This window comes from Strix uralensis, chromosome 15 (genome assembly GCF_047716275.1).
Source record: "Strix uralensis isolate ZFMK-TIS-50842 chromosome 15, bStrUra1, whole genome shotgun sequence".
Classification (NCBI taxonomy): domain Eukaryota; kingdom Metazoa; phylum Chordata; class Aves; order Strigiformes; family Strigidae; genus Strix; species Strix uralensis.
Genome location: NC_133986.1, coordinates 18,954,537 through 18,968,538, shown reverse-complemented (window position 1 = coordinate 18,968,538; position 14,002 = coordinate 18,954,537). Strand labels below are relative to the sequence as shown.

The 14,002-nt window shown below is 44.2% G+C and overlaps 1 protein-coding gene across 4 annotated transcripts in view; it reads right to left on the bottom strand.

Moving 5' to 3' along the window:
* MOB2 (MOB kinase activator 2) overlaps window positions 1-14,002 on the bottom strand; it is a 114,768-nt gene that overhangs the window by 21,027 nt on the left and 79,739 nt on the right. Inside the window, exon 1 of one of the 4 annotated variants that reach the window (XM_074884380.1) lies at window positions 10,680-10,879. The exons of the other annotated variants lie outside the window; for them this stretch is intronic. Within the exon in view, the coding sequence (XP_074740481.1) occupies window positions 10,680-10,789 (110 nt within the window). The 5' untranslated portion in view covers window positions 10,790-10,879. Of the gene's footprint in view, window positions 1-10,679; window positions 10,880-14,002 lie in introns of those variants that run through there. 4 annotated transcript variants of the gene reach the window in all.

Sequence of the window (14,002 nt, the reverse complement as noted above, 5' to 3'; positions counted from 1 at the left end):
AAATTTTGGGGTGGCTTTTAACACCTTTTACACTTCGGGGAAGGCAAATATAGGCCTGTTAGGTTTATTATTATAAGACTCAGAATAGTGTTTTTTTGACACGTGATTTGAAATTCTGGAGGCCAGAAAAATTGCTTGCAAAGAACAAGCAAAAACTAAAAAGAACCTAACTGGCAAAAAAAGTCCGTATCTCTCTTTTAAGGTTTTTAGACTCTGCGAACTGAAAGAAAATGTAAATGTACTGTAGTAAAAACACAGAAACATCTTAATTAACGTATCTATTTCCTGGGTGTTTTCAGACATGCTTATTAACTTAAGCAGTGATTTTTTTTTTTATTTATTATCCTGTAATCTTCTATTGGAACACACTTAAGAGTTATTTTGACTTCTGCATCATGATTAAATTCAAGTTCTGGCAGCAACTGCTCCTCCCGGTTATTCTGATGCAGCACTGTTATCTTTCTAGAAGAGCACAGGCAGTACACTTTGGTCCACCTCTGCTGGGCGGGAGCTCACTACCAGAGTACATAAACCACTGAAGACACTGTTATCTTCCAACCCTTATGAAGTTTGTAGAGCTGGCAGATTGCAAAGTATCTTTTTATTTCTAAACCTAGCAAATTTGATTTGGAAACCTCATGGCCTCATAAATGTGGGATTTCACAACATAGCTTGCACAGAGTTGCTTTTCAGGACAGAACTGTGCTTTAATTGCTGGGAATTATTTCACCATGGCAACCTGGCTTCAGCAGTCAGACTTCTTGCTATATAGCCCAAGATATACAAACGCAGACAGTCTACTCTGCTCACAGTACCAAGGCACAAGACAGGTTTGTCTTTGTAGGATGTGTTTTAGTTTACTCACTGCCTTTTTGTCTGGCAAGCTCTCTTTGTACAGGGAAAAACATTTATCTAACAATAGTAACTAGTTTTAAGGGCTACTGTAGCCTAAAGAAAACTTGCAACAAAGGAAATATGTTAGATGTGCAGGCCAAGCTCACCACCTTACCTGCATACTATGTTTTGAAAGACAGGTACATATAATGTCTAGTGTACTTCTAATCAGAATTTTACCATTCTCAACTTCTAAAGTCTACAAAAATGTTTAAAAGTATACTTTATCACTATACTGTGCAGTCTGAAAGAAGGCAATATGGACTGCATGACACTGCCCAAACAGTTAATGAGAATACTCACTCCAAGAGTCTGTGCTCTCAATAGATAAATATTTTTCAGCATGGTGCAACATGTCAGCTCGCAGCTGAGCTCAGTCTAGTTGTCTCTCTCAGCTTCCCAGAGGCAAGGAACAGTAAAGGACTGTCTTTTACTTCTGGCAGGACTGGGCAAATTACAACTATTTAAGCACAAAAAGTGTCTTGCATCGGAAGGATAAGTTTGCTATTTTTGTTGAGAAAAGAGTGAAAACAAATTCATCACCTGCCTTGCTGCTACAGTTCCACCTTTGAAAACATCACCTATGTGTAATCACACAGTAGCAGGACTTCAATGGCTGAATCCTTCACATAAACACTGTCTGGTTTACATCTAAAAAAATGTGGTTTAATAGGACAGAAAAGTGTTAGGGCACACCACAACTGAGAGTGTACACAGAAACAGAGGTACTTCAAACGTCGTAGCTTTTTTTGTAGGAGCTTCAGTAAACAGTATAAATGCAATTAGATATATAGCATGGGAAAAAACTGTAAATTGTTTTCACTATTCATTAGCAATTTCACATGCCTGCACCTGTAAACTCACTTTTAAAGCATTTGTACTAGCACACACATCTTGTTGCAGAGACACACAGCTGTGAGGAATTCAATTACCTACCCAGTCATTAGTTATTGAACAGGTTGGGCAAAGAAATACCAATGTGAAGAAGCAGCCCCACCTGAAATTTTCATCCACTGTATCCAGCTCCACAAACACTCATCTCTTACACTTTAAATTAACTACAGCATTTTAATTAGGAAGGATATTTATTTACTAGGAATGACCATGGGTCAAGGTCAGTTCTGTCTCAATGGCAGCTTTGAAGATCAAAAATGGATTTCTTTCTCTTTTGTTAATCTTTTGTCTTTAATTTATACCAAAGTTCATTCAGAGAAGTCCCACCTCTCCTAGCATGCCTTAGATCAGATCCTGTGATGAGAAACAGTGCCTTTCAGTCTTAGCATGAACTATCTCATTAAACAAAAAACCTGAAATCCATAGTTAGAAGGCATAAACTGTCTCCACAGGGTAAGAAAGAGTTGAAGATAAAAGGAATCAAAGCATTATCTTAATTGGGTAACTTTCATTAACAAATGATACCTACAAAACATTCACTAATCTGTGTAGTTAATTTTTAAACTTTGCAACAGAATGATGCAATGCTGTTCTGTTTTGTCACCAACAGCACCCAGCTGTTTCAGTATTTCCTAGAGAACAGCACAGTAAAGTTCTGCTTTCTGTACAACAGAGAAAGAAAAATCTATTTAAAATACAAACTCTATGGAATTGTGGGCCAAAGAATATTTGAATGACTGATTGAAAAAAATAGTAGGGTGGATAATAGTTTAATTACTGGTACAGTTAGATCAGCCACTGTTAATTAGCTCATGAGACAGCAGTGATTCCCAACCCTAATTTATTACTTGTCAGGATACTCCAAGGAGATTGAAAAGCTAAAGTAGAAGCACTTTTACAGACACGTACTGATCCATTAGCAATCAGAAAAACCCCAAAGTTTCTAGTGTTACCTCCAAGGGCTTGCTGAAATACAAATTAATTCTTTTAATTAAATGCTGAAAGCTCGGCCAAGAAATTGGTTAAGGAAAACTAGTAATTTTCAAAAATAAATATTAAAATTAGATGCACAGTTGCATGATGAATTTGTTTCATTCTCTTGGCTGCACATGCAAATGAAAAGCAGTATCATTAACTCTTCATGTGGATTTGCAATAAATCAGTTCACACAAGCAGAGACCAACATCTAAGATTCTTCCTCAAAACACAGTGTGAAGTCATGCTTTTACAAGAGCTTTGGCAACTCAATAGCCCTCAAAACAAGGGATGGTTATGACCAGCTAACTCTCTTCAAACACAGCCTGCATCGCTCGCCCGAGAAGCCCCGTTTCAATTCCTGGCAGCCACCGACAGTTCATACTGGTTTTGCAGAGATGAAACCACGCTACTCGTGCGTAGCTGTGCTGGTAGTTTCACTGCAAAGAAAAGAAAGATGGTCCCTAGCCAGTGAAGAAGTGTGTCTAAAGAGAGTAGTTTACTATCATTGGGTGATCCAGTTACTTCTCAATATTTAAGCCTCTACTTCAAAAATCAATAGGAATCCTTCTGAAAAAGCTTGTAACTGAAATTACTTAACAGGTTAGGTAGCTCAACTACTAAGATGCATGGATTTAAAAACTGGTGCATTTGAATGATGTACCTAGACATGAAAAAAAGCTCTGTATGCTAAAAACAACAGAAAAATAAATATTTCAGTTGAGACAGAATGCGGTTTCCCCTCTGTCCCACACAGGTGGTGGTCTCAAGACTCCAGCTTTATCTTTTCCCTGCACAGGTTTGTTCTGAAGAAATAAGGCAGTCACATCAAAACTGAGGACTCTCTATAAAGAAGAACCAAGCAAAACCTTGTTTATCAGTTTCCTTTCCCCTGTCTTGCCAAATGCACCCTGCTGATTGTCAGCACTTATCCCTGTAAGGCTTTGGTGTTCTGAATCTGAGACTTTGTGGTCACATTGGACTGAAGAGCAGATCTGGGTGTCTGGAGTGTGAGTGGAGCTACCAAGGTGCACCTAATGTGTCACCTCTCCTGTGTGTCCATTTTTATAAATCACCATGAAGAAACCCAAGCCTTCTTTCTTCATTGTACTTTGTATGGTGTGCCAGGATTATTTTTTTCAGATATTAAGCTGTCCTAAGAATTTTAATATTCTGTCACTGCCTGCCTTTCTGAGGACAGCTGCACTCACTGCTGATTCCTCCTTTTTTAAAAATAAAAGGAATTACACAGACATCCACAATGTTCCTTTCACCTGGGGAGCATCTGCTACCACCAGTCCCTGCTGTCTGAGCAAAAGCACTTCTAAACTTATTTCAGTACCAGACAAAAATGAACTTGGAAAAATCAACACAGCAGAATTTTCCAACGAGCTTTAACAACCCAGCTCCAATGTTAATGGACTCCATTAACTCCAAGAACTATTTTTGCCTTCAGAAAGCTGGAAGAAACAGTTAAGCCATACATCCTATACCCTTCTCTTTTCAGAGACTAGGTGCTGGCAGCTCTTAAGAAAAGCAACATCTCATCTGCTCTAATAGCAATTTGCTGAAGTCTTAGTTAAGATTCTGTTGAGCCCCACAGCACCAGGGATTAGGAAAAGGATTAGAAAAATCCTCCTCAACAAAAGAACACTTTATCAAACTCTGTTTTGGTGTAGTCACAAAGGTGATAAATTTTGTCTTAAGCATCACTGAGACAGGGCAACAACCAGTAGAAGACCATGTTCATAACACTACACCTCTTCAGCAAAGATCATCAAGAATGCAAAGAGAAAAGCTCTTCCACGGAGGGTTTTTTTTCTCCTACAAACCTACCTGGTAAAGACCTTGGGGTGCACAGATAGTTTGAGATACCAGAGGACAGCAGATAGAAATTGTGAAATAGATACTTTCTCCATAAAGAGCAGCACCAGAAACATGGGCTATTACAACATAGGAAGCAAATAGACAAACCAGGAATTGTAGTCAACTCCCAGAAGGATGAATGTTGCATGCTCATACTTTGCGTGTATATAAACTGAAATCACCTTCCAGGCAGAAACAAGCTAAAATCTGGAGTGAATCCTATAATGAAACAAACACATACCAAGGAAACAAGATAAAAGAAGGGTGAATAATTTCAGAAGTTTGAGATTACAATCAAATCTATTCTTCTTAAAGTGTCCAGGAGGGATCTTCAGAAAAAAAAAACAGCATACTTTTGCCCCTAAAACAGAGGAAAACACTGTTAAACCTCAGGCAGGTGCCCTTCTCATACTAGCTCTGGCAACTCCTTACAGGGTTATTTCAACACACAGAAGAATTTTAGCAGTCCTCTCCCTCTGGGTATTGCTTCACAGGACATAGAACACATAAGCAAAATACAGCTCAATGTTATAAATACCTCTGAAGAAAGACACCAACTTCTTCATTAAGTTAATACATTGTACATGGTTCACCAACTTTCATGAACAGACCAGGGTCATGACACTCCGCAGTGAATACAAGTGAACAGCCAGACGACTCAGAGAAACGGAGGAGTGCCTGGCTCACCGCATGGCTAGCGACACGCAGCATCTTTCCAGAGCACAGCTTCAAGTCCTGAGCTCCAGGAGGAGACCAGGTTGTTACCTGGTTTTGTCAGAAGCATCCGACAGCTCACAGTGGGGCTGAACATCAAGCAGAGCACTATGAGTTGTGCTGCCATGACCAGAAGAGACTTTGCTACATGCATATGCTGGGGAACACCCGCCTGCGCAAGCAGGGAGGGCCACCGTTCCGGAGGGCACATCCCTGCCCAACGAGTCCACCATGCTGGCAGTGCCACTCAGGCCTACCTCCACTGCCACCCGCTCCTGCCACAGAACAGACTCCACAAGCACACCTCTGCTTTCATAGGCACAGAAGAGCTACCACAAAGCCCCTCCTGCCTGGTCACACTTCACCAAACCACAGGATGCCACCACCCCACCGTGTCACTGGTTCTTTCCCAGTAGCTGGGTGAGAGTCCCGAAAGGCTGTCATTGAACAGGGAGTCAGCTCCTGTTACAGAAATATTCAACAAGACACAGCATGACGATTAGTGACGTCAGTTGCCCTGAACCATAAACATTTTGAACTATTTTGGTACAATGGAAAGTTGTGGGAGGGAGGAAGAAAAAGAACAGGATGAAAATAGCTGACATGGTTCTGAAGAGCACTTTGCCTATAACCCCTTCCCTGCATGCTGCCCTCCCTCCCTCCCTTTTCTGCCTGTCCCTAGACTTCTGCTTTAATCAGATTAGCTAATGCTAAACAAGACTCTTCCTAATTACTTTCTAATAGTGTAGACTGGACTAAATTATTGAAAAATGTTTCTACCTAAATTAGGATAAAACAGGATTGATCTTTTAAACATTTTCTTTAGTCCTGTTGATAAACACAAGCATCACAGACAACAGGTATCCTCAGCAATGAGTGTCAAGGCAGTGGAGAAGAGGCAGCCACATCAAACATGTTCTGCTTCTACCCACCTATGTCCTGTTTCATGAACACGTTTAAGGCTACTTTGCATGATCACTTAAAAAACAGAATCCAATGTCAAGATTAACCTGTTTTTTTTTCTGATCTTGCTATGAATTATTTGAGGAATAGATAAGGAATTTAATTTTTCAAAAAAAATTCTAAGTGCTGGATGTAAAAATATACAGAACCATCCAGGATGCCAACACAAACTTGCTAATTCATGTGACTGAAGCAATCATTATCACACTATCACCGAAGACAAATTACTACATTCTTGAAATGCACCTGTAAAAACTCCACTTTGTTAGTAATGGCAATGGCACACCTACCCAAAAAGAGGGAGGTTGGTTCTTTTATTTTCTGGTTGGTATCCAAATCAATCCCTGCATGTTGTTGTAAGAAGGGAGGCTCTTAACAAGAAAGAGGAATTTTAAGTTATCTATTCCCACACTCATCCTGGACTATGTGTACATATAAACCACACTGTACTTTATCAAAAGTCATTACACAATGACATCACAACTCTGTAACCCCGATCATTCCTCTTTCCTGACACCGTATCACCAATAATTAATCAACTATCCCAGAGGGACTTGGTTTCACTGGAGACTTAAAAGGAAACACCCTGGCTACGATGCTGCACGAGGAGCAGTCTCTGAAGATAGCGTGCGCAGGACCCGAAGTGCCAGGGCACAGCACATGCGCTGCCGTTCTGAGCCAAACTAAGCATCCAAACCAAGATTCCAGCGCTGGCACGGGCCGGACACCATGTCCCGATGTCAGCAGCCTCAGCTCTGAGGAACACGCACGGCCAGCCCAGTGACCCGCTGGCACCAAAGGAGAGCTCTCACGTGCCTGAGTCTTCCTTCCACTTGTGCTGCTCGAGGCCAGTAAAACACACACCTCTGCAAGGAAGCTAACAGTATCCAGCTGCTTCACAAAAATCCTGAACAGTTAATTAAATAATGTTAAAAAGTACAAAGTAAAAACTTGGAATATTATCCTACTTTTTGTTCCCTTTCCCCTTCTACCTCTCTCTAGAACCACCAACTTACAGGAAAAAAAAACCAACAAAAACCAGAAAAACTGCATCCATTTTGTTTTTATCCCTCCCTAACCGTGAGCTAAATAATTACACAATTCATTACAGGAGAGGGGAAAAATGAGATTAACATATTTCAAAAACATCTGAAGTGAAACGAAAGCCCTAATTAAACACTCTGCTAAGGAACACACGTAACTTCATCTCAGCTATGCTATGATTAATTTAGAGGGGAGATGACACTTTTCTAATGGTATTTTAATTTTTTTTAATCATCGCAAGTGTGTAGTCTCGGTCCCATCCCTGAAGTGTTAAACACGGTTTACTAACCCATGTGATGAAAGATACAAGCATCTCCAGAGTTCTTCATAGCTGAATCACTAATAATTTAAAAGACTAATAAACCTAACAGTAGCTTTCATAAAAAATTAATTAGAATGGCTGAGAGCGCACATCTGTTGCTTTTGTTACATTTCCCCCTTTCTGGTTCAGTTGTCTTTCCCCACGCTCTTTTAAAACTCTTCTCAGGTTCTCAGGGCTGCTGCTGCTTCTCCTGAAGCCTTTTTGCTTCCTCACACTTCCCTCCTTGTTTCCTCCCCGTGCTGATGTTTCCTTTGGCAGCTGTTATTACCTGTGTGTGACACAGACACTATTTGGCACCCAGCAGCTCGGAGGACTTGGACCTACTAACTAATGAAAACAACTTGCACGTTAAAAGCTTCAAGAGAGCGAGTTATAAGTACATACAAATTTGCTGTGGAGGAAAATCATGATCAAGTATCGTACTGGAACAACTGAGCTTTATAATTCACAACCAGGAGAGAGACAGAAATGGAGGCAAGTTAGAGAGAAGACAGACACTCTTGTCCACTGTGAATTTCTACAAGTCCTTGGCAGCCTGTGGAGGGCTGGGAGGGAACGGTAATGATGCTGGTTCCTGGTTACGCCGGAGAAAAGCCTAAAATGCAGTAGGCTGTTGGTAACACCACACTACACACAAGCAAGATAACCTTTGATCTCATCACCAAGCCATCTGTAGGCCTGATCAACAGAAGAAAAATTACTTCATCCAAAGTTTAGTATTGATTCATCTTCTATACAGACTACAGAAAACTCAATCAGCAGCGTTTTAAGTGGTCAGGCTGAAAGATGGTATTCGATACACTTACAGTGAAATAGGTGATAAACCATTACGGTAATGTGGGGCTCATTTAACTCCATACGACTACAACAGAAGAGCTGACGAGCGAGCGGGTCACTCCGTATCAGGCTGGTATTGCACCTCTGCATTCAACATGTTTTTAAGCTCTCTGTTCGCCTCTACCAACAATAAAGTGGACAAAGCTCAGCTGTGGATGCCCCTGTTCAAAGAAATCCCACAACAGCTGTCATCAGCAAGCCACCATTTTTGGCCTGAACAAGGTCCCACATGGTTCCTTTTTTCACCATCACTGGGCTCACACTTTCTTAAGCACTAATCCCTAACTTCTGCAATAGGGAAACTTTTATTGGACTTAGTATTTACCTAGGCTCCTAGCTAGTACCTGTGCTCTTATGCTGAGCTTTTTTCAGAATATGATGAGTTTATGTTTTACAGAACAAAAACTGAAGAAAAGCAAGTTGAAGCAATACACATAAGGTCAGGTAAGGCATCTGAAGTATATTCAAGAAAAGAAATAAGAGAACCAGTCTGGCACCTAAAGAAAGTTTTTGTGACTACACATTTCTCTCTAACTGGGTGCAAAAGGAAATAAGCCAGAATGACAAGACACATTAAAAAAACTACTACAAAACAGTAATTGCTTCCATTTAGTAACAGCTTAGCAAAATAAAGTTATGCTATTAATTCCTGAGCCCAAAACGCTTCATGTACAACAACTTTTTCCTGCTTTCACAACAGTTTTATAGCATATATAGAAAATAAATCTCAGGGAAGCAAACGAGATTATGCACAGTTTCTGCATGTACTCCAGTTGGAGGAGAAAGGACAAGGTTACGTTACACTTTTTCAAAGGCGTGCATTGAACAAATCATAAAAAAATCCATGTTTCACTGCTAAGTCACAGGAAGTTACCTATACTTTTAAAATAAACTGCCATAGATGCTGAAACAAAAGGTTTGGCAATTCTTCCCTACAGAGGCACCCATCTATTTACATCTGGGAGTGCTGCCAATAGAACAGCTACCAAAAAACTTCAAAAGGTTCACAGCATGAATAGCAAGCTGCTGGCCAAAGGATTTTATGAAATGACCAGCTGTGTAACACCATATTGAATTATAGACACACGACCCCCCAAAAAATGTAAAGAAGGGACGTTAAACTTGTTAAAAACCTGAAAAACCTGAATTCCTTAAACTAATGTTTTCTACGGGAAAGTATTTTTAACAGGGGAAGAAAACAAACCAAGAAGTACTGCAATACAGCACCTCTTTAAGAGCAACTCTAAGCAGTTCTCACCCAGCCAGACTTTTAAGCCCAGTGAACTTCTCTAGTTTAAGCCCCAGCCAGAGCTCAGCCGCTTTGTGATCAGAACACTCTGCTTTAATAAATAGCTCCCCTAAACTCGCTTGGAGAGAAGAGACGTGAGTCAACAGAGGAAGAGAGGAATAATGTTTCTGTTGACAAACATTTAACAATTGGCAACAGATAGCAGGAAACAGGGACAAACGAAAGCTTGCCAAATAAAGTTACGCTGGAGGAACAAGGCTCCGTTTTGGAGCAGCACTGCCATTCTTTGTAGATCCCAGAAAAATATCTGGACACACTTAACCAAAATAAAAAGCTGCGGTTGTTGAAGAACAAGGCTGCTAATCCTAATATTTGTGGTGACGTTTTTCCCTGCAAACCAGAACGGGTCAGAACTCCTCCGAATCAAATTACTGCACGTCCTTTGCCAAAGAGTCTGGTTTTGGTCCCAGCAGTCATACACGTCTCGCTGTTCACACAAGTCCTTCCGAGCTACATGAGCAATTTTTTCCCCTCATCTTACGACATTTCTGTAGAAAACATGCCAAAGCATATATAGCGCCTTGGTCAGACTCTTATTCAGGAAAGCCAGGACCTTCACTGTCTGCTTACAGCCTGGAAACTTAGCGCTCGGGGAGCCCAAACAGAAGTTGGCTGCGGGGCTATGGGTGGACAAACGTTTGTCTCCGAGCAGCTCTTGCCGCTCCAGCTTCCACCCTCCCGGGCTGCGGCGACGGAGCAGCCCCGCTGCCCCCGCCAGGAGACGGGCTCGGCAGGACCCGGCCCCGGGGCCAGGCTGCTGCCCCCCGCGCCCCGGCCCTTCTCTCTCGGGGCCGCACACGCGTTCCGGGAAGCCCCCGCTCGGGCCCAGGGCCCCCCTCCCGCCGCCGGACCCGTCCTTACCGCAGCACTTTGCCCACCGCCTGCAGGACCATTTTGCAGCTTAATCCGGGTTTGGGACTCTGGGCGAGGACGGGCCGTTCACCGGGGAGGCTGCAGTGATCCCCCACCATGGTACGGCGCGGGGAGCGCGGCCCGGCCCAGCCGAGCGGAGCGGAGCGGGGCGGGGGGAGACCGGGCACGGCTCGGCTCGGCTCGGCCCGGCCCGGACTCTCCGCCGCTCGCCCCGGCACGGACCCGCCCCCGCCCGGCGCCGCCAATGGGCAGCGGCGCTGGGGGCGGGCGGCCGCCAAGGCCCCGCCCTCGCCCCGCCCCTCCGGGGCCGGGGCGGCGGCCGCGCTCCCGGGGAGGCGGCGGGGCCGGGGCACACAGCGCCCACCCTCCCCGCGCCGCGGCACCGGGCAGCGCCGAAACACGCTGCAGGGCGCCGGCCGGGGCAGCGCTGTCCACAGCGAAACCCTCTGCCACGGCCTCCGGCACCGCGAGGCGAGCGAGGCAAAGCGGAGCTGCGGGGGACACCGGGCAGAGCCGCGGCTGCTGCTGTCGCAGTACAGGGCCCCCTCCCCCGTACCGGGGCCACGCTGGATCCCGCTGAGGCAGGGGAACAATGACGCCTTTAGCAGCAAGGCTTGGCACTGCGCCCTCGGGCCTCTGTGCCGAGCAAGGGCCCGGGCTAGCCCAAGAGCAGGGCGAGATCTGCCAGAAGCACGGTTTTACATAGCGAATGACATCAAGACCTTTATCAGAGGGGTTTAAACAGAGGAAGGGCGAAGGAGAGTAAAACCATAAAGAGCAAGAGCCACCTTGCCATCACGACCAGAGTGAAGAGCAGGCACTCGCGTAATGGTCCTCAGGACAAGGGATCACAGAATCATCTCGGTTGGAAAGGACCTTGAAGATCATCTAGTCCAACCGTTAACCCAGCACTGACAGATCCTTAAGTGCCATGTCAACCCGCCTCTTGAACACCTCCAGGGATGGGGACTCCACCACCTCCCTGGGCAGCCCATTCCAACGCCTGACTACCCATTCTGGAAAGAAACGCTTCCTAATATCCAGTCTAAACCTTCCCTGGTGCAACTTGAGGCCATTACCTCTTGTCCTATTGCTCATTACTTGGTTAAAGAGGCTCATCCCCCCTCTCTGCACCCTCCTTTCAGGTAGTTGTAGAGGGCGATGAGGTCTCCCCTCAGCCTCCTCTTCTCCAGACTAAACCCCCCCAGTTCCCTCAGCCACTTCCCATCAGACCTGTGCTCCAGACCCTGCACCAGCTCCGTTGCCCTTCTCTGGACACACTCGAGTCATTCAATGGCCTTTTTGGAGTGAGGGGCCCAAAACTATGAATGATGAAGCAGCATCCCCAAACACAAGGTCTGTGGTGGCACACCAGTAGTTTTACATGGAGAAACCGCTTTGCTGTGAGTTTTCCTAACAGACCTCAGAAAGGCACTGCACATCCAGCTCCTTAGCCAGCCCACATAACCACCACCCCGCCGCACACCTTTTGGACAGGCAGCTGCACCCACAGCTTGCTGAGGTAACGTTCAGAGCCAAATCACAACCAAAAATGTGACAGGTGTGGCATAACATAACCTAGAACACAAAGCCCGGAGGACATCGCTTATTCTGACATGCTAAAACCTGACCTGTGACATCTCGGGGAAAACAGGGGGTTTGCCATTTTACGTACACCTGCAACACCGGTGCAGTGGGAAGGGGCAGTGCCCCAGAGAGGAACAGCCAAGCACTCCAGTCCCTTTACTAAACAGGCACCTTCCCCTGTAAACAGAAAACCATCAGTCTTGTTGAATTAAACCTAGCACAAATCCTGCCACTGCTGCTGTCACCAACCCAGCACCACTCGATCAAAGCAGGTGGGAACATGGCTGCTGTTTGTACAAACCCAAGAAACTACAGTCGTGTGAGGAATAACGTGCTGCTGCTCAGTCCCAGAGCACCCACCGGGGCAGCGGCGTTTGCCAGTGATGCGCTTTTAGTCGCACGTCCAAGTTAGGCCTCCACACCCTTGTGAAGCAGGAGGTATTTTTATTCCCACTCTTCAAGCAATCCACTTAAGACAGAGTTTTAATGATTTCACTGATAGCACACAGGAAGCCTGCAGCTGAACACTGCTCAGCTTTCCACCCTGCGGCCCGGCGCTTCATACAGAAGATTATCCAACCCTTGAAAAATCTGATGCTCGCTCAATCTTTTCCCCCAGTAACAGCGACTTGTCACAGTAACATTAAAAAGCAACAGTCCTGGCAAACAGAGTAAGGACACATGCCAAGAGGGCAGTTGCCCTCGCTTCGTTCACCAGTGAAATGTGCACAGAGAGAATTTTGTTTGTTAAAAAACCACCCTAAAAACAACAAGCCTGTGATATAAAGCAGCTTAAGTCTTATTAAAAGTCTCTCTATCCAAAGTAAATTAAAGAAAAATCCAGGGGTCAAACCAAAATAAATACAGCCCTGTGGTGTTGTATTAGGAAAGCTGGCCTCTCCGTGACTCTGACAGCTAAACATTTGCTCTTCAGAGATGGAGCTTCAGTGATCTCACACAGGTTAGGAACTGATGCTCTGCTCTTAAAACTGATAGATCAACTGAAATAAAAATTTTAAACCCGCTAACTTTTTACTTTGACCCAGATAAATGACCCACTTCTCTATTCTGTTAGCTTCTGCATCAAACCGGCACTTCCCTTTCCACAACCACATGTCTCCACAGCAGTTTCCAACCTTTCCTCCACCTATCAAATTTTCCTCCATTCAAGAAGTATCCCCTTTTTGGATCAACTGCATGCTACAGTTTATACCTGGTGTACTGGATTTTATGCAAGTTGTGGGAAAACCCAGCATCTCAAAGTCAATTTTAAATGCTCCAAAATAATAAAAAACAAACAAGGTTATTCTAGGAAGCATAACTTAAGCACACACACTTTTTTTATATGGCATCAACGTAAGTAATTTAAAAACACATGTGCAGTATGGATTCTCACACTTTAACAAGATTTAGAGCACATGTGCAGACACAAATGGGTTTACTTGAAAGCTACTGCATCCAGGAAGAGCAGTACTCAATCTAAAGGCGATGTATTCATTTGAACACAACTACTGGTCTGATCTCTACATATGCATATTCTGAAGGATGCATATCTGCACTTCCTCAAGGGTGTGTCTTGCAGCCATCCAATATCCTGCCTATTTACATACATCAGTAGCTTCTTTTTCACTTGCTTCCTCAACATCCTCTGCATGTAACAACTGTTGGGTCCGACGTGCTTCAGCAGTGGCAATCTGCTTCGAGCATATCATTTACCCACCAGC